Source organism: Mustela nigripes, chromosome 10 (genome assembly GCF_022355385.1).
Source record: "Mustela nigripes isolate SB6536 chromosome 10, MUSNIG.SB6536, whole genome shotgun sequence".
Taxonomy (NCBI): domain Eukaryota; kingdom Metazoa; phylum Chordata; class Mammalia; order Carnivora; family Mustelidae; genus Mustela; species Mustela nigripes.
The window spans coordinates 55,735,280-55,761,858 of record NC_081566.1 but is presented as its reverse complement, the minus strand read 5'-3'; the positions used below and the strand labels follow the sequence as shown (position 1 = coordinate 55,761,858).

General features: G+C 39.3%; 1 protein-coding gene across 5 annotated transcripts; it reads left to right on the top strand.

Annotated features, from left to right (window-relative positions):
• The first annotated feature begins 1,561 nt into the window (after window positions 1-1,561).
• BPNT1 (3'(2'), 5'-bisphosphate nucleotidase 1) lies at window positions 1,562-24,887 on the top strand. 5 transcript variants are annotated; one of them, XM_059413365.1, is made up of 11 exons: window positions 1,643-1,666; window positions 4,512-4,561; window positions 6,928-7,055; window positions 12,405-12,509; window positions 14,271-14,378; window positions 15,487-15,535; window positions 17,267-17,358; window positions 18,476-18,520; window positions 20,616-20,813; window positions 23,120-23,225; window positions 24,268-24,887. In XM_059413365.1, the coding sequence occupies exons 3-11, from the start codon at window positions 6,936-6,938 to the stop codon at window positions 24,414-24,416; spliced, it is 972 nt and encodes a 323-aa protein (XP_059269348.1). In that variant the 5' UTR covers window positions 1,643-1,666; window positions 4,512-4,561; window positions 6,928-6,935; the 3' UTR covers window positions 24,417-24,887. The 5 variants fall into 5 exon arrangements, with proteins under 5 accessions (XP_059269343.1, XP_059269345.1, XP_059269348.1 ...); XM_059413364.1 differs by lacking the exon at window positions 1,643-1,666 and adding an exon at window positions 1,673-1,764; XM_059413360.1 differs by lacking the exon at window positions 4,512-4,561 and having other exon boundaries at window positions 1,562-1,666.
• Window positions 24,888-26,579: the final 1,692 nt, after the last annotated feature.

The following is a 26,579-nucleotide window of genomic DNA, read 5'->3' as shown; positions in this document are numbered from 1 at the left end:
CCCTGCAACTACCTCAGCATCCTTGCTGAGCGGGGAGCCTGCTTCCCCCTCTCTCTCTGCCTGACTCTCTGCCTACTTGTGATCTCTCTCTCTGTCAAATAAATGGATGAAATCTTTAAAAAAAAAAAAAGTGTGGGAGTTATAGAAGAGCACGCAGAATCAAAAATGGTTCACTGACTCTCTCTTCTCAAACCAATGTGGTTTTTTTTCTTCTAATGCAAGGTAATTGCTTTTATGAAAACTAAGGGGAATTCCCTGAAGAGTCCAGTAAAGTCTCCAAAACAACAAACTGCTGTTGAGTTAGGTGAAGCTAAAATAAATGTACAGTAGTGGGGAAAATACCATAAAAAATTAAAAGTATTCTGCAGCTGGAATGTGGCTAAGTGTCTAAACCAGAAAACTAAATGGTGCATTATGGATCCACAGTATCAGGAGAGATAAAACGAAATTCCAGTCCTAGGACAAATGCTCTAAGGAAGGACCTGGCAGAGAGTATTGTTTGCATTTTTAATTTCATTTAAGCAATGAGAGTGTGATCATGGGCTACTTATCTAACTTAAAAGCAAAGTAGTACCTTTATACTATATATAGAGCGAATATATATAAAGGATACTACCTTTAACAATACAAAATGACTATTCTCTTCGATAGTTTTGCTTGCTCTGAATTCTACTCTAATAATATAGTGAGTTTTGTTTCCTAATTAATTGGAGAATTTCTGTCTTTGAACGGATGGTTTTAAGCAATTTACATTTATTGTTGTAACTGATACGTTTGCTATTAACCCTGCCATCTTATGTTATTTGTGATATTATAATCACCGTGCCTTTTTAATATTGAAAAAAAAATTGTTGCCGTTTCCTCTGCTGTTTTCATCGCCTACCTCCACACACAAACATAAACACAGGGAGGCACAAAAAGTGTGCTCCTTAAGTATATGGTGAAAGTCTAAGTGAATAAAGAGGCAATTTTTGCTTTTGCCTGTTTGTGTTTACTTTTGTTAGTGCAATAACAATCATAAGTAGATTTTCTTCTGTTCTGCAAAAAGCAAAAACAAAACAAAACAAAACAAAAAAACCAACAACCAACCAACCCCCAGATCATGAACGTAACAAATCATTATCTGGTCAGGAAAATAGGGTCTCCCTGGACTTACTGGCAAGCATACAAAAGGGTCACAGGCCCTTTTAAGAATCTTGTAAGTGGTAAAATAAAAAAAAAACAAAGAAAAAGGAAAAAGGAAGCACTGGCGACCATTCTGCCTAAAGCTGTTTTGCTATTGGGAGCGGAGGCAGAGGTGGACCGTGGACCTGAAGCCAGTCCACGGACACCTGGAGTTTGGGCGTAGGCCGTCGCCGATCACCGCAATGCGGTATTGCTAATCCCCTGAACATTTTAAGAGTGTACAAAGTGGACCGGAAGACGCCAGAAATCAGAATGAATCTTCAAAGTGCGCACACCTCTCGCTGTGACAGTAGGCGACACACGCCTCCGGAGAGTTCAGGGGAAAACACGGAGAAATGGAGTTTTCTGGCGGGGCGGGAGTCCCCGGCGGCCGTGGGAGTAGCTGTTCTGCGCCTGCGCCGAATTTCCCGCATGCTCAGTAGCTGCGGTAGGTTTGTCCTACAACCACCAACGTACGACCTATTGACAGGAAGGCGGCCAGGTACTGGACTAGAGGGACCTGTTGCTCGGTAGCTTTGTGTTGTTGCTGTTGTTACCCTTCAGGTCTTTTTCGTCTAGCTTTGTTCCAGGCTTGTCACTGTAAGTTTCTCCCCTGCGAGTCAGGACAAGGGCCTTGGTCCGATCTGACTCATTTATTGGTCCCCTAACTCCACCCCTTTGCACAGATAGAAGGAGATTACAGGGATTTATGTTTTAAGAAGAAAAAAGTTTGCACGAGTCAGGTTGCCTCTCCAGATATTCCAATTTCGGACCTAGATTCTTGAGTGTCAGAGATTTAATTGTTGATCGGTGCGTTTATTTTCGTGCTCCAGGGTCTTCTCATGGCTGTTTGCTGCAGAATTAACGAGGCAGACCTAGACAGTGGGCTCGTTAGTGCACTCAAATTAGAGACTGCCTTCGTCTGAAATTAAATTTCATTCGGATAGCTCACCTTCTTCGTACTATCTATCCTACATACTTGTAGGCTTGCTTGATTTATTCAGGTATCCCTGAAAATATAATTGCTAGTTCAAAAGATACCTACCTTTGACTTTCAGTTAACTTTTCAAAATCATCCTAAGAGGTTTTAACCACTGTGCATCCTTGCTCACAGTTCTCAGAACGATGTTCCCTCACAGGCTAGCCAACACTGGGCCTTTTCATCTATGTCAGTCTTACACATGAGCAATCATCTTTTGCTGTTTTAATTTGCATTTCTTTCATAACTAATGAAGTTGAGCATTTCATGTAATTAAGGGCCATTGTCTTTCTTTTAATAGGAATAGCCTATTTGTGTCCTTTGCTCATTTTTCTACTAGATTATTAATCTTTAACATATTAATGTAAAAGCCTTTTCCGTAATCAAAATTAACTAGATGTCCAGTACATGATACAATTTTTTTTTCTCATTTTGTCAGTCCTCTGCTTTGCTTGTGGCAATTGATTACATAGATATCTTAATTTTTATTCAAATTTGTCAATATATTCTTTTATAGATTCTTAGTTTTTCTCATGTTTAAAAGTCCTTTACCAAATTTGCAAAATATTTCATACAGTTTTATTCTCATGCTTTTATGGTTTTATTCTTTACTTCTAAAATCATGCATTGATCTGGAATGTATGTTGATACAAAGAATACAAAAGAAAGTTCCAACATTTTTTTTTAAAGATAAGTAAGTGTTCCACCATTTTTTCACAGTTTGCCTTGTGATTTGAAATACCACCTTTAGTGTGTTTGATTTGAAATACCACCTTTAGTGTGTTTGGATCATTCTGCCCAGGACTAAACTGTTTAATTATTACTGTTTTGTATCATATTTTGGTAACTGGTAAGGAGAGTATCTTGGCTCACTGTTCTTTTTTCAGAATTTGCTCTGTTATGCTCATATTTTTATTTTTCCAGATGACCTTGAACCTTAGCATCACTTGATCACGTTTCAAAAGATATAATCTTTGCATTTTTTAAAAAAGATTTTATTTTTTTATTTGACAGAGAGAGATCACAAGTAGGCAGAGAGGCAGGCAGAGAGAGAGAGGAGGAAGCAGGCTCCCCACGGAGCAGAGAGCCCAACACGGGGCTCCATCCTAGGACCCTGGATCATGACCCGAGCCAAAGACAGAGGCTCCAAGCCACTGAGCCACCCAGGCGCCCCTAATCTTTGCATTTTGATCGGGACCTCAGTCATTCATTTTTTTAAAAAAATATTTTATTTATTTATTTGACAGAGAGAGAGATCACTAGTAGGCAGGGAGGCAGGCAGAGAAAAAGGTAGAAGCAGGCTCCCCGCTGAGCAGAGAGCCACATGCTGAGCTCAATCCTGGGACCCCAAGACCACAACCTAAGGCAGAGGCTCAACCCACTGAGCCACCCAGGTGCCCCTCAGTCATTCATTTTTAAAAGATTTTACTTATTCATTTGAGAGAGAGTTAGAGAAAGAGCAGGGTTAGGGGAGAGGAAGAGGGAGAAACAGGCTCCCCGCTGAGCAGGGATCCCAATGTGGGACTCAGTCCCAGGATCCTGGGATCATGAACTGAACCGAAGACAGCTAACTGGCTGAGCCCCCCAGGCACCCCTATCGTTCAATTTTAGACCCTAATCCTCATGTGCTTACCACCTTTATATTCAATTCAAGATACCTTTCTCAAGCTATCAAAGGAAATGGATCATTTGATTCCTGTTTTTAATCCTTCAGAACTAGCCCTGTTGGCTACTGTAAAGATTTTTTTAAAGGATGAGGTGTTAGGTTGATACCCTTAAGTAGCATACAACCTTTTTTCATCTGTATTTCAAGCCTCAAGCCCTGAATGTTATGAAAAAGAATCTGCAACATGATTGTGGGTTGTATTGGTTATCAGATTACATCCCCAGGGTCAAAATGATGTTGCAGAAGATACAGGATTTTTTTTGCTCTGAACACTACCCTGATGTCTCCGCAGGATAGCCAGTAATGAGGACAATTGTCACAATAATGGTTAGCCAGTGTGATTTAGTGCTGCCTTCTACCAGGGACCCTTACAAGTGCTTTACCTGCATTACTCATTTAATAATTAAACTCTGTCCTATAGATACTATTATTAACTCCATTTTAGAGATCGAGGCACAGAGAATTTAAGTGGCTTTCCCAAGACCACACAGCTAACAAATGCCAGAGCCAGGATTTGAACACTGGTGGTTGACTCCAGTGCCTGTGCCTTTAGCTATCTTATCCTGCTTTTGAGTAAGCCGTTGGAAAGCTGTGTTCACAAAGGGTGGGGCTTTAGGACGCAGAAGGCGTAAAACTGTTGGAGAAGGAAGTTTCGTGTATATAACCTGATCCGCTCTAAGGAAGTTTACAACTTGCCCCTAGCTTTTCAGCGGCAGCGACAGCGTTGTGTGATCTCCATCAGTATCAACAAGGTGATTCTCGTTTGGGTTCTGGGAGGGGGCACAATTAACAGGAACCTCTTTTCCAGATGTGTTTTGATAATATGATTAGATTCATTTTCTTTATTAAGGTCCAAAAGTGTATTCTTTTGTTTAAAAAATAGGTAAGAAAAATATTAGACCAGGGGATAGTAATATTTCATTACTAATTATGTTTAGACTAAAGAAGTATTTCAGAGAAATTGGTAGAATTATTTTATTTGCCAACTAAAAGTGATTTGCGGGATCTCTGTAAAAATCACTGTTCTGCTTTACATCAAACCTGTTACATTCTTATGCAACTGGTGTTAGCTTTGAATGGCAGTTCATATAGTATGTACTTTATGAGGAATGTAGTAGAACAAGCCTAAACGGTTTTCTTTATAAGAAAACACTGTGGATGTGGCAAATATAAAAGGAAGTGGTTTAGTTATATATGAAGCTTGACAAGGCTGGAATGACTGCTTACTTGGCTCAAATGTAAGTGATATCTGTGAAAAGGTACAGCACTACCTACCATACAGTGAGGGAAAGTGATCTGCTTTTCACCAATGGCATTTTATATAACATTTTATATGAACATGCCAGCACATATTATAATATGCTCAGTAGTTAAGACATTTGGGTAGCACGTGATTAGTTGCCTGAAGACTACCATTTCCAGTACAGAATAAATCAGATGTGTGGCTGGTCATGGATAAGGAAGTGGAGGGTGGAGGTGAGGTCAACAAAGTGTTTGCCGAATTATTTCTCCCGTTTTCTGTTTGAGTGTTAGTAATTTGCACAAGCTGTTTTTCTACCCAGCCTGCCAATAAAATGAATCTAGCCTGATTATGATGTAATAAGGTAAAGAGAATTTAAATACATAGGAATTCAACTTTATTTTCATATTAATTCTAGACAGCTCCTGGCCACAGAGGGATTCATTCCCTTACATCAAATTCAATTCTGTTCTTCTGGAGGGTTTCAAACCTGTCCCTTGTTTATTGTCTCAACTGATGTTCACAATCCTTGTGACTGGAATGTTAATGAGAGAAAAAAGATGTAAAGAGCTCGAAAGGCACATCAGGTCAAATGTGTAGTCAGAAATTGGCAGTAGAATAGTGACTTGCTGAATTGAGGCTCATAGTGTCTCTTCTGTTCTGTATTGTGTTCCTTTGTTGCACTGAAATAATATTGACCTGATTCAGTTAGAGGGCCGAGAGTTTTTGTCATCATTTGGCTCCCTGTGAGCACTCTGAGAAAAAGTCCAAGAGGTTTGTTAGAGGGTGTTCTTGGGATCACTTATGGGAAGGGTGAAGAAGGTAGTGATGCCTTGGGGAGTGGGGAGTTGGGCCACAATGCAGTCTCAGCAAAGGCCTCAGTCAGCCAACGGAGCAGGGCATTCAGAAGCCAGGATGACCCAGTAGATTGGGGTGGCAGCACGGTTGGAGTGTGGACTGGCCTTCCAACCCATCCCCTCTGTTGCAGGTGCAGTGACTTAGCACATAAATTCCCAAAGAAAGGTGGCAGCTAAAAGCCATCCTTTGGTGGCACTCTCAGCAGCTGGGGAAATGTCCTTCAGCCTGAAGAGGGTCTGGGTGGTACATTCCAGCCTCAGAACAGTCACTAAAATTGCAGGGTTTGAATTTGTATTTTCAAAGAGGAGTGTACACTTTGTCTTGAAGGCTGTTTTTCCCATATTTTCCATTGGGCCAGTGGCTATTCTGACACTCACTACTTTTCCAGATGATTAATCTTCACCCCAATTAGGTATGTTGCACCTTCTCTTTATTTGGCCTCTGATGACGGTAGTAAATAGCCAGTAGATTAAATTTTATTTAATCTCTAATGGAATATTCATTGGTTTTTAGAAACTAACTGTAATCCCATGCAACTCCTCTTTTTTTTTTACATCACCCCGCACATACACCCACATCCCTTATGCTCTTCGTACCTCTCTTGGCTCTCACCAGTTTTATGTTACAGATTTTAGGTTACATTATTTTACTCCCAATCCACCAAAATATTAGCTCATTTATGGCAGATGTTGTATCTTGTATTTTTAGCCCCTGATGCACTTTCCACAGCCTTTACACATGCACACATACCCCTCAGACATAAAACTTTGTCACATGCTCATGGGCCTGGGACGGTTTTCCCCGTGCTTCAAAATGTCCCATCTGCAGAAAGAAAGAATACTATGAAATTTATTGAGAGAGCTAATGCTGACATAGAAGTTTTTCCAAGTCTCTTAGTAAGTATTTATTAAAGGATCTGTACAGTGAGGTACTCGGTAAATATGTGTTGAATTAAATTCAAGTGACTGAAACCAGTAGTTGACTTTGAAAGTAATGGTGTTTCTCTTAACTTCCCCTTAGGACTGATCATGGCTTCCGGTCACACCGTGTTGATGCGGCTTGTAGCCTCAGCTTATTCAATCGCTCAAAAGGCAGGAACCATAGTCAGACGTGTTATTGCTGAAGGAGACCTGGGTATCGTGGAGAAGGTACTGAAAGTCTCGTCTCATTTCATACCAACTTTGTTTTTGTTCCTTCACATTTTAGTAAAGGATGTAATAATCTGGACAGACTTCAATAGTTGAAATAATGTCTCCTCTATGGAGATCGCTAGACCCTTAGTTCATATGAGCTCTATTTCTGCTTTGAAAATGACTCCAGACTTCCTGCATCCCAAACTTTTATTTGTATGGTTAGGCCTTCTGACTGCTGTCTAGCACTGTAACCAAGCTTCATATCCTAAAGAAATCTCTTACAGGACACTTAGTCCTTAGTGAACTTGCCATGTTGGTAAAATCTGGCATAAAAATAAGTATTCCTGATAGTCAGAGCTTTACATTTTTTTCTTCATGGAAAAGAAACACAAGACAAAGTTGTGGTTTTATTTTCCCTCAGTGTGATAATTAAAAACAGGTAAATTAAGGGCGCCTGGGTGGCTCAGTGGGTTAAGCCGCTGCCTTCGGCTCAGGTCATGATCTCAGGGTCCTGGGATCGAGTCCCGCATCAGGCTCTCTGCTCGGCAGGGAGCCTGCTTCCCTCTCTCTCTCTCTCTGCCTGCCTCTCAGTGTACTTGTAATTTCTCTCTGTCAAATAAATAAATAAAATCTTTAAAAATAAATAAATAAATAAATAAAAATAAAAACAGGTAAATTAAAAAAAAAACACTTGGGTAAATTATCAGAAAGATAGTTTATCAAGAGAGTTGATTCTTCTTGTTTTTGTTTTTTAGGTAAGCTCTATACCCAGCCTTGGGCTTGATCTCACAATGGTGAGATCAGGGGTCGCAGGCCCTATCAACTGAGCCAGCCAGGCACCCCTAGTGACGGTTCTTAAAAGAAAATCCTACCATGCATGTGTTCTCATTTATTTTCTTAAAAAAATTTTAGACATTTTATTTATTCATTAGAGAGAGACACAGAGAGAGCACAAGCAGGGGTAGAGGCAGAGGGAGAATAAGAAGTAGACTCCCCGCTGAGCTGGGGGCCTGGGACTCTTTCTCCAGGACCTGGAAACTGTGACCTGAGCTGAAGGCAGGTATTTAACCATCTGTTGACCCAGGTGGCCCTCTAGTTTAAAATGTAATTTCTTCTACAAGATTTAGTTATCATTTCTCATTATGATGTTTAAATGTAAGTTTCCATATATTCACTTTTTATCATAACTTTTAAAGAAGATGGTATTGTAATTTTGCCCAAATGAGAAAATTACAGAGTAGGATTAACCATTAACATTAAAATGATTTATAAATAGAGTTGTAGTTAAGTCACTCCTTTATGATAAATCAAACATCTGTCTAAGGCTGTTAGCAGAAAAAAAAAAGACAACCAAAAATATGAGTAAAAAACAACTTAGTAATAAACTCAGATGAGCTAATTATAGGACATTCAACATAAGTGCTTTTAAAATTTAAGAATGGGGTGCCTGGGTGGTTCAGTCAGTTAAGTGTCTGACTCTTTTTATTTATTTATTTATTTATTTATTTATTTATTTATTTGACAGAGAGAGAGAACACAAGCAGGTAGAGTAGCAGGCAGAGTGAGAGGGAGAAGCAGGCTCCCTGCTGAGCAAGGAGCCCAACATGGGGCTCAATCCCAGGACCCTGGGATCATGACCTGAGCTGAAGTTAGTCACTTAACCAGCTGAGCCACCCAAGCACCCTAAGTGTCTGACTCTTGATTTCAGCTTAGGTCATGATCTCAGGGTCATGAGATCAAGTCCTGCATCAGGCTCTGTGCTGGATGTGGAGCCTGCTTATGATTCTCTCTCTCCCTCTTCCTCCCCCTCTCCCCAGCACCCCCAACTAGAAAAAAAAAATTAAGAATAAAAATCAAGACGTTGGGCGCCTGGGTGGCTCAGTGGGTTAAGCCGCTGCCTTCGGCTCAGGTCATGATCTCAGGGTCCTGGGATCGAGTCCCGCATCGGGCTCTCTGCTCAGCAGGGAGCCTGCTTCCCTCTCTCTCTGCCTGCCTCTCCATCTACTTGTGATTTCTCCCTGTCAAATAAATAAATAAAATCTTTAAAAAAAAAAAAAAATCAAGACGTTTGCCTGGCTGACTCAGAAGATCACTTGATCCTTGATCTAAGGGTCATAAATTCAAGCCCAATATTGGGTGTAGAGATTACATAAATAAAATAGCTTAAGAAAAAGGAATGAAAATCACAAGAACAAGTTAAATAAATCTCACTTCTAATTTCGATAGCTTTATGGGTTTAATAGTATAGGAAGTAGATATATCTTGATTTCAAAAAAAATCTTATAGTCTCCATTGTCAAAAAAGATTCAAGCCATTGATAAATATGGACGTGACATGTCCCATCCCCCCATCTTGAACCACTGTTAGGTATATTCACAAGTGGGTGATCAATTTTACCCAAACATTTCAAACATTTCATTTTAATTCATGATTCACATCAACCAAGAAAAGATTCTCGGTGACAGATCAGAGGACTCCGCTTCCAACTCTGTCCTTTTCTCTTTAACCATTAACAAATACAGTTTTTAAGAATCATTGAATGTATCTTCTCAAAAATGTTGTGTAACAGGAGGATATAGAGAGCATACTTACCAAATTTATCAATAAAATGAACCTGGATAGGGTAGTTAGCATATTCGATCACAGAATAAGTATTCAAAAAGTTACAAACACTGAGAAAAGAGGGCCAAGCCCAACAGGATATTATATCAGGAATAATTAATAAGTTCCCAAAATATTCATGTTCAAGTGATAAAAAGTAAATCTGATTTACATTTGTTTAAAAAAGAGGTTTTGGTTGACAGCATAAATGCTCAGTGATAAGCCAATAATGTAATTCAGTGACTTCAGAAGGCTATTAATCTTACAGCCTTTTTAAAAGTTTTTTTTTCTATTATAAAAAATAGGAAATGCAGAAAAGTAGCAAAAAGTGAACAAAAATGATCCATCATACCACCACTACCAATACCATCAATCATTTCAGATAGTTTCCTTAGTATCACTTATTTTTAAATTGATTTATGCTGTGATTATATTAGATGTGCCACATTGTAGCCTATAGCTAAGGAGTAATGGAAAAACAGTAATAATCTCATGGTCCTCTGTATTGGTAATAACCTCCCTATTATCTGTACCTGAAGGATATGTCTAGTACTACTCTCCCTGTCCTTTGTACTGGTAATAATCTCCTTCTGTACTGGTCATGTACTTCTAGGTAATAGATTTTTTAAAAAAAATAGTCGTTCTGTCCTCTGTATGGTCAGGCACTTCTAGGTAATAGATAAGAATAAGTAACAATTGCCCTACCCTCTGTATGGGCAGATACTTCTAGGTAATAGATAAGAAAAAAGGTAACAGTCACTCTCTCCTCTGTAGGGACAAACACTTCTAGGTAATAGATAAGAAAAAAGGTAATGATTGCCCTGTCCTTTGCATGGTCAGGCACTTCTAGGTAATAGAGGGTAAAAAGTAATGATCTCCCTGTCCTCTATATGGTCAGGCACTTCTAGGTAAGAGATGGTGAAAAAAGGTAACAATCGCCCTACCCTCTGTATGGGCAGGCACTTCTAGGTAATAGATAAGAAAAAAGGTAACGATTGCTCTCTCCTCTGGATGGTCAAACACTTCTAGGTAATAGATAAGAAAAAAAGGTGACAGTCACCCTGTCCTCTGTATGGGCAGGCACTTCTGGGTAATAGATAAGAAAAAAGGTAATGATTGCTCTCTCCTCTGTATGGTCAGGCACTTCTAGGTAATAGAAGGTAAAAAAGGTAACAATCGCCCTGTCCTCTCTACTGGTCAGGCACTTTGTTGATACCTCATTAAAAGAGACAGAGCAGAATTAAATTTGTCACACAAAGGATTCAGAATGATGAGGTCTGGCATTATGTCAGTAGAAAGAGCAGGAAATATTATCCTGGACTAGAAAAAGGTTGGGATAGCTTTCCTCATATACTTAATAGCTGGCAATGTATCTGCCTTCCTCTAGAGAGTAGTGTCCAGACTTGATTGATGCAGAAGTCATCTTCAAATTTAACAATTCTTTTAGGAAGTTTCCACAGATGTTTCTAGAACACCTCTGGTGTGCCAGACACAATTCTTTAGGAAATAAAACAAAGATCTCTGTCTTTGGGGCCCTGTATGCCAGCAGACTAGTATTTTGCATGTAGGTAACTGGAAGACTTAAGCATGGCATACAAGTCTTTGATTTTCATGGTCATTCCTTGTTTCATTAAAAAGTATTGTAAAATTTTTACTATTTAAAGTAATAATTTTGTAACTCCACCTAATCAGGCATGTATAAATTGCAACATGTCATAATTCTGTGAAAGCAGACTATTGAAGACGTTGTGGCTGTCATTTGAAAGATTTTCCACAGTCTTCTACTAGAATGACTATCTGATGGTAGGGACTGAGTAAGAATGCTGTGGGTGAGCTAAATATATCAAATGTAATTGCTGTTCGTTTTCATAGTTTTTATATTTTGGAAACAGAAAATTCTTTCTGTCATCATGAGGACCTGTTGAATTATTAGAAAAGTAGATGCTTAGTAGATTAGAAGATTAGTGAGTAGAAGTTATAGAAAGATACAAGTTGGGAATATCTTTCAAATAGCTAAAGATAGTTTTTAGCTTTTTTTTTTTTTTTAAAGATTTTATTTATTTATTCATGGGAGACAGAGAGAGGAGGCAGACAGAGGCAGAGGCAGAGGAAGAAGCAGGCTTCCCAAGAAGCAGGGAGCCCGATGTGGGACTCGATCCCAGGACCCCAGGATCATGACCTGAGCCGAAGGCAGATGCTTAACCATCTGAGCCATCCCGGTGCCCAAGATAGTTTTTAGCTTTGACTGCCATGAAAATTTATGAATCTCCTGTCCCTTCATCTTTTTAAGCAGAAGATTGATCTAGAGATCTTTTTTTTTTTTTTAAAAGATTTTATTTATTTGACAGACAGAGATCACAAGTAGGCAGAGAGGCAGGCAGAGAGAGAGGGGGAACCAGGGTCCCCACTGAGCAGAGAGCCCAATGTGGGGCTCGATACCAGGGCTCTGGGACCATGACCTGAGCCAAAGGCAGAGGCTTAACCCACTGAGCCACCCAGGCGCCCCTGATCTAGAGATCTAATGTAGGGAATTTATCAACTGGGGGAGAAAGTGTTCTTATAATCTAAAAGCTCCTTTCCAAACTTTAACCACTATAAACCCCATGAGAAAAACCAAGCCAGGAAACTAGTTGACTCATTGGGTGTTAAGTTCCATGAATCTAAAAACAGTGCAACTTAAATGACATAAACACTCGTGCATTAGGAATCAGAGGACAACTTATTTCAGATTAGTTCTGCTAAAATTTACATTCTTTATTGCAGACCTGTGCAACAGACCTGCAGACCAAAGCTGACCGATTGGCACAAATGAGCATTTGCTCTTCGCTGGCACGGAAATTCCCCAAACTAACAATAATAGGGGAAGAGGTAAGACTTGTAAGGAATGAACTCTTTTTTTAATGACTGTTTACCATATGGATTTATAATTGCCACTTTTTTTTTTTTTAAAGATTTTATTTATTTATTTGACAGACGGAGATCACAAGCAGGCAGAGAGGCAGGCAGAGAGAGAGAGAGAGCAGAGAGCCCGATGCAGGGCTCGATCCCAGGACCCTGAGATCATGACCCGAGCCGAAGGCAGCGGCTTAACCCACTGAGCCACCCAGGCGCCCTAATTGCCACTTTTTAATGACTTCTGTACCACTGTCATTATTTCAAGCATTACATCTGATGGTTTAACAGCAAAATAATTAGCCTGTTCCTTGGACTTGAAGGAAACATCCGATTATAAAATATTTTAGTCCATTTCTAGGCAGATGTCTCAATTCTTAACTGCAGAAGATAGGGTTCCTGTTGTAATATTTAGCATGCAAACTAAGAGATGGACAGAGTTCTAGACCTTTGGAATAAAAGGGATTTTGTTGTTTCTGGTTGTTTTTTTTTTTTAATTGCACACTTGTCCAGTGACTGTAACACTGAAAGTGAAGGAATTCATATTTTATGTAATTGAGAAAGAAGTATCTCATGTCAGAACCACTTACTTACTTACTTAGTTTGGTTTTTTTTTTTTTTTTTTTTTTAAGATTTTATTTATTTGACAGAGAGAGACACAGTGAGAGAGGAACACAAGCACGGGGAGTGGGAGAGGGAGAAGCCAGCCTCCTGCCAAGCAGGGAGCCTAACATGGGGCGTCATTGGATCATGACCTGAGCTGAAGGCAGGCACTCAATGGCTGAGCTACCCAGGCGCCCCTGTTTATTTTGCTTTTTAAGAATGTGTTTATTAAGGACTTAGGATGATAAAGGGCAGGAATCTTATGCTTTCAAATAGGTTTATAATGATTAATTCATGATGAATTATTACATACTGAATCCTGTTGAGGGCAGCTTAGGCATTTGAAGCCATTTAAGTGTTCCCATGGAAACTAGAGTGAAGTCAGAACTCTTTTAATTTTTTTTTATTTTTGATTAGTTTTTTATTTACATTCAATTAACATGTAATGCATTATTAATTTCAGAGGTGGAGTTCAGTGACTCATCAGTCTTATTAATAATCAGTGTGCATTTCATCACGTGCCAATGCCCGTTTACCCCATACCCCTCCAGCAACCCTCAGTTGGTTTCCTATGATTCAGAGTCTCTTCTGGTTTGTCTCCTTCTCTGATTTTGTCTTACTTTATTTTTCCCTCCATTCCCCTATGATCCTGTTTTGTTTCTTAAATTCCACATATGAATGAGAGCATATGATAGTTGTTTTTCTCTGATTGACTTATTTTGCTTAGTATAATACCCTCTAGCTCTGTCCACGTCGTTGCAAATGGCAAGATTTCATTATTTTTGATGGCTGAATAGGATTCCATTGTGTATATAGACTACATCTTCATTCATCTGTCAGTGGACATTGCAGAGGCACTTACTTAAATAAGCTTCTAACACTTAGATTTTTTTTTTAACTGTTCAGGATAATGAAGATGGGATTTTTTTCGTAGTCAACTTTGACCAGACATATGTGGTCATTTTTGCAGCTTTATTCAGTGTGCTTTATTTTTTGACTCAGTTAAGCTCTAGACATAAATGACAAACAGGAAGGTCTGGTGAACTCTGATGCCGCATTTCTTCTGTCACTAAGACAATGGGTGCTCTGTGAATACCAAACAGCTTCAGTAACCATCCTTGTTATCTGCCTTAGGATCTGCCTTTTGAAGAAGTGGACCAAGAGCTCATTGAAGATGGTCAGTGGGAGGAGATACTGCAGCAGCCGTGCCCAACCCAGTACAGTGCTATTAAAGAAGAAGATGTATGATCCACAGGATTTCTTAAGTCTTTGTTGACCCTCTGTTTGTGCTCTAGTAAATAAAATTTGCCTTTAGGGTTGAAAAGCTGGTAGACATAAAATAGCGGCCTCCAGGAACTTGAAATCTTTAAGGGACAGCAAAGAAGTGTTAGGCGACCGTAGGGAATGTGTGACCTGTTGGTTTAGGGCTTGGTTCCTCACCCCGTCAGTTTCTTCTCTAAAACCATTACTAAAAATACTTCTAGGGAGAGCATCTAATTTTTTAGTAGATTTGGTAGTAAAATATTTTGTTGGTAATTGAGGCTGGAAGGAGGTGAAATAGGTTGCTATTTTATGTTTGGAAGGCCATAAAACTCACCTCGCTTCCTTTATAGAGCCGTTTAAATTAAATCTCTGGCTTCAGATAATTATCCTAATTCTTTAGTTGTTGAGTTTTGATTTATTTAACGCACATTCATTGAATACCTACTGTGAGTAAGGTGCTTTGTTTGAGGGAGGGAAGGCACACGGACAGTGAGACATGGTGTCTTCTGGGAGAAGGGGGCTTTATTCCCAGATTCCTGCCAAGCGTTGTAATTCTGGTGGGTCATGGCTACATAGCCTGAGTCATACTGAAGTTCTAAGTAAAAGGGATTTCTTCTTCTGTCTACTGTCAGTTTATAAACTGTTCATTTTTCTTTGCTGGACATAAATGGTGTCCTTAAGTTAAAATTAGACCGTCTTAATTTTTTTTTTTTAATCAGCCTTTATGTGTTAGAGTGAGTAGCAGCCACACACTGTTTAAAACATTTTGGTGCCACTTTAAAGTTTTCCCTGTACCACCAGCCAGACCTCAGTGTGTTCGTGGCATTTTGTTGAGTGTTCAGGTGACAGTAAATGGATGAGTGAAGCAGTTCCTATTCCAAATTCGTAGATGGGACTTTCCTCTAATTTAAATGGACTTTTTCCATGATTATGAAACAGTAAGGTGTTTTACTGTTGTAAAACTGATGACATTAACTTAAGCAATTCAAAATATAACTTTAAAAATGAAGAAAGAGGTATTTTTAATCTACTTAAACCTATTTTTTAAATGTTGTATGCTTAATTTAGATACTTCCCTTTATTTCAGCTTGTGGTCTGGGTTGACCCTCTGGATGGTACCAAGGAATATACTGAAGGTTGGTATCTCCTCGTATTTGTTTTTGATAGCAGTGGGTCTAGAATATGATATTTAGTTAAAAACAACTAATATTTCATCTGCTGCATAACAACCCATATCATATTTTATGTTTATGCTCTAAAGCGGTATTTCTGCTCATCCTCGCTATTATTGTATATCAGCGATTGTCAAGACCGGGAAAGAGAAAATTCAGTCCCTTCACATACCACCCCCTGACCTCTACCAGTGCCATGATTCTGATGTCCCCCAGGTGGGAATAACTAACACAAAGCTAGGGTTACCAGAGGGACTGTGCTGAATCCCCAGCTCTGTTGGGGCAGAAAACAAACAGCTGTGCTCTGCAGCCACCTCCTGCCCCTCCCTCCCCAGTCACCCCCTCCCCTACCACCAAATACCTCCCCTCCAACCACACCCCCTGCCCCCTCGTGCCCCCCCCCCAACTATGAGCTGTTTTCCCACTCACGGTTCACCTTTAGAGATGGGTTTGGGAACACGGTACAATATTTCTCCTTTCTGAAATTGTCTGAGATGAGAAAAATTAGAAAGCAGCACATTAAAGTAAAATTGGCAGCATTAAAGTAAAAAGACCAGGCTCAGAGCCAGAGTTTTAGGTTTTAGGAGCAGAGCATATATAAGTTTAGAGTTTAATTTTGAAACCAAGATCTATATAAGTTTTGTTATATTGGTTCTCAGCTTCATGACTTAAAAAAAAAAAAATTTCTCATAATCATTAGAAAAAACTCTCTGTGTCCTTGGGTGAGACATACCTATACATCTGAGTCAGTCACACAGTGTATGTGCACATGTATGTATGTGTGTATGTGTGCACAGTGAAATGTCACTCTAAGGGAAGCTCTAGACTGCTTAGTGTGTGTGAGAACACCCAGGTAGATTGCTTAGATGTTGACATCCACCTCTGGAGATTGATTCACTGGCTCTGGGAAGGACCCAGAAAATCAGTTTTAAAAATTATGCCAATTAAGGGGCCGGCTCAGTCAGTAGAGCATGCAACTCTTGATCTCAGGGTTGTGAGTTGGAGCCCCATTAAGGCTGTGGAGTCTACTTAAAAAAAAAATTATGCTTGGGACGCCTGGGTGGCTCAGTTGGTCAAGCAGCTGCCTTCGGCTCAGGTCATGATCCCAGCGTCCTGGGATCGAGTCCCACATCGGGCTCCTTGCTCCACAGGGAGTCTGCTTCTCCCTCTGACTCTGCCTTCCACTCTGTCTGCCTGTGCTCGCTCTCCCTCTGAAAAATAAATAAATAAAATCTTTAAAAAAAATTATGCCAATTAGTTCTGATGCTTCTTGATAATCTGCGGACTCTACTTGGAGAACCCTTACCCTGGAGACTTGAAATGCAGGTCTAGACCGTAATCCTGGAGTAGAGCGTGAACCAGCAGGCAGCAGTGGCATGGGTGGTGGCAGAGGAGGACAGGAATCTAACAGTAATGGCTGCAGAGTCATGGCTGGTTTTTTCATTTGATATACAAAATGGACTAATGAGACCGTGTCTACTGACTCAGTTAAGTGGCCAAAGAAGTCAAAGCCTGCTTCTGTCTCTGGCCAGCTATCTCTTATAATTTGTGCATTTTTTCAGAAGTAGGATTGATCGTGGCTGAATCATCATAGATTTCTTACCTTTATTCTAAAAATAACTTGGAACAATTGATGTGCTGATGATAAGTCAGAAAATTATATAATTGAGCTTGATACTCATTTCTTCTTCACAGGTCTTCTCGACAACGTGACAGTCCTTATTGGAATTGCTTATGAAGGAAAAGCCATAGCAGGCGTTATTAACCAGCCATATTACAACTACCAGGTATTACTATAAACAATACAAAAATACTTTATTAGATACATAAGTAGAGTGTTCTGTGATTTCCTGATGTTATCTAAACCAGTGGTTTCTAGCTCTGTTTCCCATATAGTTACTGGGAAGGTCTATAAAATACAGCTTCCCAGATCATACCCCAGACCTGTCGAATCAGAGCCTCTCAGGGCATAGGTATTTCTCTCAGGAATGCATATGTATGTATCTGTGTATAGGCAGACACACCGTATGTATTCATATATGTATGTATTTTATGGATGCCTCTTGATTCAAATGTGGAAGTTTGGGAATTACTGACATGGTTCTTGATTAGCTTCGTCATTGAGACACCTGATTTGCAGGTGGTTCTAGAAGCAATTGAAGAAATGAACCATTTCAACCAAGGAAAGATGCTAGCCATGTTGTTTGCCAGGTAATACTGCATAGCACCTAAATTGCAGTCAGCACTGGTAACAGAACTAGATACGCTCTTGCATTCATTTGTCTTACTATGGCTCTCTAATCTGCTCTTTCTACTCCAAAGAAACTGTCTTTCTTACAAGCCAGAGACTAATGTAATTCCAAAGCAGAAATATACCATGAAATTGCATTAAACGTTAAAGGAAATTGTTGCAGTAAAATATTTGAGGTATTTACATTAGTGTGATCTTGATAGAACTTTGGAGAAGCAAAGTAACCAGAGTGGGGACTATTACCACTGAATTTCTAATTTGAGTTTAGAGCAGGATTAATCTCTGCTTCTAAGATAAATTTGTTTCTCATGAATATGATTATAACTTTTTTATTTATAATCCTGTGCTGCTTAAATTTAGCAAAAATAGTGGATTATTGGGAAAGTCTCCCATATTGAATTGCTTAAGTGTCCGTGAATTCTTTTAATATGACTTTAACGTTTATACAGCGTTATAGGAAGACACAAGCTTGTGGTTTTTGTGTAGACTTTCAAGTAAGTTAACGCTTTTACTTAAAAGAGGGGCAAATAGTTCATAGATAATGTTGTAATGCATGGCACCTTTCATCAGAAGAAGATCACAGTGCTTAGAGGTTATCAATACTTTCTATCACTTCTTTCTGAGATTAGAAACATTGTATTCGTTTTCCACAGAACAATGAAAAGCAGAAGTTAAGGGAACACAAGAATGAAGCAAAGGTGAGAAAAATAGCTAGGGTTTTGACCCCACTAGTAGGTAGAAAAGAGGCAGGTGACTTGTGGTACCCCAGGTGGCCATTGTCCGTCCCCTGTCCCAGTTCACTTCCTCCTGTTCTGCTTCTCCTGTTGCTGCCTTTCCCTTTACCACAGTTCCTCTGCACTCTCTTGTTCCTCTCGTCCACCATCCACTCCTGCTTATGCCTTACAATTTGTTGCGAAAAGTGGAAAAGTTGCTTAGTTCTGTTTATGGTATTCAGGACTGAACATTCTATTTTTAGTAACCATCAATATAATAACAATAGCTAAAATTCATCATGAGTTTACTGTGTGCTGCCAGCCAGACTCAAGGGATTCACATGCATTATCTCATTTAATACACACCACAGACCTTTAAGGAAACTTGGTTCCTGTTTTAAAGAAGAGGAGACTGAGGCAAGTAACTTGCCCCCAGACCTCCCAGTTGTCATTGACAGATCTGTAGATTGAAACTCAGGTCCAGGGGTGCCCGGGTGGCTCTGTGGGTTAAGTGTCTGACTTTTGATATCAGTTCAGGTCATGATCTCAGGGTCATGAGAGCGAGCCCCAAGTGAGATTCCACGGTCAGTGCGGAGTCCACTTGGGATTCTCTCTCTCTCCCTCTGCCACTTTCCCCTGCACTTGCTCACTTTCTCTCTCTCTAAATAAATGAATAAATAAAATCTAAAAGAAAAAGAAGAAGAAAGAAAGAAGGAGACCCAGGTCCAGACCCTTAGCAAATATTCTATAGCAGAGTTTGCTTCCCAGGAAATCCAACCTGCAACATAGGTGTATTTCACTGTAACGGCAGCCAGGGTACTGTTAGTGGGCGACTAAGATGTGTTTGAAAGCATTTTACTTTTTTAAAGATTTTATTTATTTATTTTTGCGAGAGAGAGAGCGAATGAGAGCACGTGTGCATGACCGGGAGGGAGGGGCTGTGGGAGAAGCAGACCCCCCACTGAGCAGGGAGCTTAATGTAGGACTTGATCCAGGACTCTAGGATCATGATCTGAGCCGTAAGCAGCTGCTTAACCCACTGAGCCACCCAGGCACCCCTGTTTGGAAGCATTTTAATAAGGAAAATGGGGCAGTATAGTTTAGTGATGAAGACTACTGGCTTGGAATACAGATGAGCCTGAGTTTGGTTATGATCTTCCTGGAGTCCTTGGGCAGGTTCTTCAATGATGCCAAATCTCATTTTTCTCATCTGAAGAACAAGGATGATAATCCCCTACTTCATGGAGTTTTGGGGGGTTAAATGAGATAATACATGTAAGGCATTTAGTCTAGCACCTGCTATACTAAATAGTATTACTTAGTATTCAGTAAAATATCTGTATGTCTACAATATATGTTTACCGTATTAACATAATAGTGTTATGATGACTCTGTGTTAATCATTTTATGTATTGGGTTACGTTTTTCTGCATGAAGTGTATAGTTAAAACCGTGTGTTTGAAAATTCTTGGAGCTCTGCAAAGGAAATACAGATGCTGAGATTGCATTGTCATTGCCCTTTTTACCAGCACAATTGTCAGCACAATTTTTAACCCTGACCGCATTGTCTCCGGCTGCCCCTCAGTATCAGCCTGTTCAGCCTGTCTCTATAGCAGCAAAATACATAACTGCCATTACCTATTCCCATATTCACAAGATCCTTGTTCCTTGGATAATGAAAAGTGGTAATCAATACATCGTGTTTCATTTCCTGGGGACTTGAGTACCTTTTGCAAACAGCTATTTTCAAATACAATAATGAGATCACTGGCTGACGCAGAGAGACATGGGAATCAGTATATGATGTTTCCCTTCCTGAGGACTTGAAGGAATAACTGTAAGTTCCCTCCAGTAGCTCTCAAACTCAGTTTTTAACCAGAACAACAAGAGAAGGCTCAGTTGATTATCTCAGGAAAATCTCAGGGTGGGTGATGTTGTTCTTGTTCTTTATCAGATTACATTGTCATATTTTTATTTTTTAAAAAAATCAGGATGCAAACCTAAAGCGATAGTCTCTGTATGGCTGACGTTTTTCTCCAGATGATTACAAACATTGCTGCTGTTTCACTCACTTGCATAGGCAGGACCCGATGCCACGCTGGGAAGGACAATCTGGGGAGTTTTAGGTTTAGGTGCCTTTGGGTTCCAGCTGAAAGAGGCGCCCGCCGGGAAACACATCATTACAACGACCCGCTCGCATAGCAACAAGTTGGTGACTGACTGTGTCACCGCCATGAACCCTGATGACGTGCTGCGCGTTGGAGGAGCAGGAAATAAGGTATGAACACGTCTGCCATTCTGCTGAAATGCAATTGAATTATGGAAAGAGATCCCGAGCATTTCCGAAACATGAAATAAGAGCTGGGAGAAGGAGTTAGAGGTTGTAATTGACTATTAAAAGCCCATTTCAGCAACATTTGAATTTTTTAAAAATGTTATCGTTCGAGTCTTTTTATCTGAGAGTTCTGTGCTAATGCAAGTCATTAGGGGGACATCTTGTGTCTCTTGCCAGCCCTCGTATTCTTGAGGACCCTCTTGGGTTACTTCCTAGACCTACCTTCTGCGGACCCAAAGGATGAGCCTGCCTCCCCTTCCTGGACGCTTTCCCCATTCTTTCACATAGGCGTCCATCCTGCCGAGAACGTTGTGAAACTGGGCAGTTGGGTCTGCGGCTTCAGATATCTCAAATTCAGCATGCTCAATTGTATCTCTTCCTTTTTCCTTCCTGCCCCTACACGCATTCCTCCTATTTCCTGTCTGCTTAATGGTACCACCATTTTTGCCTAATTGCTCCAGCCAGCCCCCTGAAAGTCACCCTAGACTCCTTCCTTCCTCATATCGCATCCGTATCTTCTTAATTCCTCCCTAACGTCTCCTTTGTCCATCTCAGCTGCCTCCACCCTAGTTAAAACTTATCATATCTCTCACCCAGACTTTCCAGTAGTTTCCAACTGGTCTGTCTATTCAGTCCTGGGCCTCACAGTAACACAAAGCAGTTAAAAATGCAAAACTTACTGTATATCGCTTCCTTGCCCCAAATTCTTGGATAACTCCTTGCACAACAGTTTAAAACCCAAGCCTGTGAGAATGGAATGTTAATTCCCTTATATTTTGGTGTGTTCCCCCTTGAACACACCCCAGGCTTATCTCATGCCATCCCCCAGCTCAGACCCTGGGGATACCAGACTGGCTGTAGTTCCCGATGCAAGTGCATCTCACACTTGTGTCCCTGGCGCAGGGAAGGCAAATCGTAAATACTTACTGAACTGCGTGGGATTCATTTTTCTTTACCTACCCTTTGGAAGCAATAATCAACTATTTTTAGATTTTCCAAAAGCATTTACTGGTGAGAGGATGAAAATGGGAGTTTAAAAATAATAGTATTTGGGGGAAAAAAATTCTAAAACATTTCCAAGTAAAAATGTATTCACTAAATATAGTGACAGGTGTGATTTCTCTTTGCCCTTACTTTTTTAACTGCAAAAATCTCATTATGTGTTTTATTCCCAAGGGGCACCATTCTCTTTAGGAACAAAGTCCCCACCCTGTACATCCTCCACCTTTTCTCCTATAAAAGGTGGGGCAATTATTAACTTTTCTGGGCATGTTACTAACTTGTTGGGCAGTTATTAACTTTTTCAGGTCAAGGACTTCTTTAGGAGTCTAATGAAGGCTACGGCCCTTCTTCCCTTAAGAAAACAGACCCAAAATAGTTCTTGGCACATAATAAGACTTGACACATATTTGTTCAATGAAAGAAAACCCTTTTACATAGAGGTCTACAGCAAGGTTTAATCGTTTGAAGGTGTTCTTGAAGAGTACTAAGAAGAGTAATTGGTTACATTGCATTCATTGAGATTTTCCTCCTCTTCTCAGTCTGCTCTCTTCCTCTGAATATTTGAGGCCTGAATTTTACAGTACTGATTATTTTATGGTGTAACCCAAAAATAAGTAAATGACTCATGAAAGTCTGATAGCAGGTTACTCTTTAGAGTCATGTCGATTCTATCAAATACCCTCAGTTTTGTTTGAGAATTATAGGAGTTATTAAGATGACAATTTAAAAATTCATATTTTGGTGAAGAAATGGTAATATGTAGTAGGACTCCAAAGACTTAAGAAACTACTTGTTAGTTTCTTTGTCAACATTGCATAGGTATTTGGACTTAATGCATTTTATACATGAGTGCACTACTTGATGTTCCTCTAGCCTTTAGTCTACAGGCTTAAAAATCTTCAATTTTTCTATAATATACAGTACATTGTGTCTACAGTAGGAAAAAAGCAACACGATAAAAAGAAAACTTTATTTATTTAATAAAGACTATGAAGACTGTTCTGATCTCATCCTTGTAGCTTATTTAACCACTTCCTCCCCACTCCAGGTCACTGTATGATTCTATATTTTATTGTATTCTGTATATTTCTCCATAATACTCATGTTCCTTTCAACCTGCTAATAGCTTTCACCTAAGTTGAGTCTGACAGAGGAATGGATGAAATACACTTGGTAGAAACAAGCAGTTTCTCTTATTCTTTAATCATTTCATGGCCAGGGGATAATTATTATCTCCAACCCTACAGATCATTCAGCTGATTGAAGGCAAAGCCTCTGCGTATGTATTTGCGAGTCCTGGATGTAAGAAGTGGGATACTTGTGCTCCAGAAGTCATTTTACATGCTGTGGGAGGTCAGTCCCTTTTATTTTGGGGAATTACAGGTGTTACAGCTTTTTTATTATGCTACGACAGAATCTTTCATTATATTTACCGAGATTCTGAGGCCATAAAAGCTCAGAGGAATCCTAGAGATTAGCCAGTCCAACCCCTGCATTTCAGAAGTGAGGATGTCAATTTTTCAGCAAATTCATTTTCTTTAATTATTGTTTATCTTTTGGACTTCAATCTACATATAGTTGACTTAATTAAACCCTTATTGATTTATGGATTTAATGCTTCTAGGGTTTCTTTTTTCTTGAAAAGTAAAATGGTCATCACCATTGTCTTCACCTCACTTAGTTTCATTTAAGCCAAAACTGGTAAATGTTTTAGTACTAGTGCTTAAGATCACAGAGTTAGAATTTTTCTAAATCTGACAAATACATTACAAATATATGCATAGTAAGAGATTTTCAGTTTCCATTAGACATAAGTTGACTTCTACTCTTAAACAAAACATTTGATTTTTGTTCTATCCTTTCTTCTAGTATATTATCCAATTTCATATCTCATCAGCATATTACATGACAAGGGAGTTAAATTCATCACAATTCTATCTCATTAGGATGCTAAATAAACTATAATGTGACACAATTAAATTTGATGAGCATACTTCATTTAAACCTTAATCAAGTATTAATATTTGGTGGTAGAATGAAGAAAACACTTTTGAAAATGGGAATAGTAGCGATGGGGTAGAACCAGCTGAAAAAGTAATCATCTCAGGAAAAGAGAAATTAACTGATACCAAGAAATAGGAATTAAAAATGCTAAATGAAATTGATTTGAATCAGGGAGAAAAATAATTTTTTATCTTTCAGTTAGTCAAAATTGTTCTATAGTTTTAAATTTAAGTGAATTAAAACTTAAGCCTTTATAGTCACTCATTACTTTTCCTATCTTATCCAGAATAAATTGATAACTATCCCATAGGGAAGTAAGAGGCACTTAAAAATACCTAGAAACATAACGATCCGGCCAGCCACTAATGTTGTATTGGTGTTTCTTCTGTAGGCAAGTTAACTGATATCCATGGAAATGCCCTTCAGTATAACAAGGAGGTGAAGCACATGAACTCCGCAGGCGTCCTTGCCACACTGCGCGATTACGACTACTATGCAAGTCGAGTTCCACAGTCTGTGAAAAACGCACTTGTTCCTTAAAGGAAAACCTCATTTACTAAACTAGGAGATGGACACTTGATTCTCAGAATAATATACTTTAAAATGAATTGGATGAAATTATTAGAGTTCCCTTTTCACTTAAATCATTGTTGATCAGTGATTTATATTTAGTCACTTAGCAGTAAAAAAGGTAATGAAAAAATTTCTTGATTAATTATTGACTCAGGCCAGAAGGATTTATAAAGTAAGTGTGTTACTGTTCTTTTCCTCCTTGTGAAAGGAAGGGTTAGTTTCAACTCGCTATTCTGGTCGATTGTTTAATCAACATTCCTGTTACTGTGAACAGTTTCTTTAGGGCACAGAATCACAAGTTGTTACCTGAATCTCATTCTTGTTTTTCACAGTAATTTTAAGTTTTCCTTACTCCAGTTAAGAATTTACTGAAATGTCATGTATGTTGATGAAACAGATTTATGGAAAAACTTCTTTGTAATAAATTATTTAATTCTAGGTTTTTATGTTCTTTACCACCTTTTAAAATTTTTAAGTAGCATTTGAAAATGACATAGTCTCTACCATGGACATTACTTTATTCTTACGGTGCCATTGTAATGCCTAGCTCTGGCCAGTTGGGTAATTACCTTAGTTCTTTACAAGGGGAGATTATAACATAAGCTATCAAAATTATTCTGACATTTTTGGGTCTCTTTCCGGTGCTTTTAAATAAATGTCTCTGTTACTGGATTAGGTAAGTCGTCTAAATTAATGGTTCTTAGACCCAACTTTCTATCAGAATCACCCAGGAGGCTTTTCAGAAATACAGACTCAGAGGCTCATCCCAGCAGTTTGATTCTGTATATTTTAAGAGGGCTACTCCAGGGAGTTTGATAATCACTGAAGTTTAGATAATATCCTCAGAACCTCCGTAATCTAGCCTGAAGAGGTCTTTGTGGCTTTGACATCTTCGATGACTCCTGTGTCTCCTCTGACTCTCTTCTCAGTGACTTTCTTCTTCCCTCTTCTAGCCACTCCTACTTGGTCTCCTTTCTTGGTTTCTCTTTGTTTCCCTTCCCTTAAATGCCAACATTCACCAGGATTCTCTAGGTTCCCTCTACTTTCTCAACAGATGATCTAATCCACACATATGGCTTCATTTGGGTTGTTTGTCCTTAATTCCAGAATCTTTATCTCGTTTAGAGCTCACGGGGCGCCTGGCTGGCCCAGTCAGTAAAGTGTGTGACCCTTCACCTAGGAGCTGTGAGTTCAATCCCCGCTGCACCTTGGGCGAAGAGCTTACTTAAACAAAGCAAAAAACTTCTCAAGTTCTAGGTTATGCCCAAGAGCCTGCTTTGATGTCTCCCAGGTGTCTGTGAATTACTATGTCTACAAAGCTCTTCATTCTTTCCCATCCCTCCTTAAATTATTTTACAAATCCTTAAGGTGAACCTAATGACTGGCCAAATTTGGAAATCACTTCCAAAATCCATTTTCTTCCCTCTAAGAACACAATTCCCTATCTATAAAGAAGAGACTAAACCTAATTAAAAAAAAAAAAAATAACCCAAGTGCAATGTGAGAAAAACTTTGAAGGCATTTTCTACAGGTTGCTATTTAAAAGTGAGTTATCCAAGAGACATATTTGCACATCCACATTCACATTGCCTATTCATTAATTCACACCCTCATGCTCCTTTATTTCTTCCACAGAGCATTGTCATGCCTTCCTGACTAATCTGCCTGTCCGCCCTGTACTTTCTGTCCGTTCTACTTATCATATCCTCAGGGGTGATTTTTCCCAAAATCAAATCTGGTAGTGCCACTCTCTTAAAATCTTTTAGGGCTTCCTGTTGCCTTCAGGATAATATACAAGTTTCTTGTCACAGCATATGAACCTCTAATGTCATGGCTTCTTCCTTCTCCAGCGTCAACTCTGATCACTAACTTATACCCATGCTCAACCATTTAAAGTCCCCCCCCCCGCCCCCGCCAAATACCATGCTTTCCCTCACTGTGGCTTCCATTAATTCATTCAACAAATAATGTTTTGAACACGTGCTATATGTTAGTCACTGCTCTAGGTACTCAACATTTAGTGGTGTATGTAACACTGGTGTGAGTCTGTTCTTCTCTTGAGCGCATATGCTTGTGAAGCAAATCAGATAAGGAACAAGTAAATGATATCATTTAGCTTGTGGTAAAGGT

Excerpts from the sequence above, each read along its gene's own strand:
- BPNT1 (XM_059413360.1), top strand. The coding sequence starts at position 1,597 with ATGCTCAGTAGCTGCGGTAGGTTTGTCCTACAACCACCAACGTACGAC. Across the intron at positions 7,056-12,404 it reads ACCTGGGTATCGTGGAGAAG|ACCTGTGCAACAGACCTGCA; the intron begins GTACTGAAAGTC and ends TCTTTATTGCAG. Across the intron at positions 18,521-20,615 it reads AACACAAGAATGAAGCAAAG|GCAGGACCCGATGCCACGCT; the intron begins GTGAGAAAAATA and ends TCACTTGCATAG.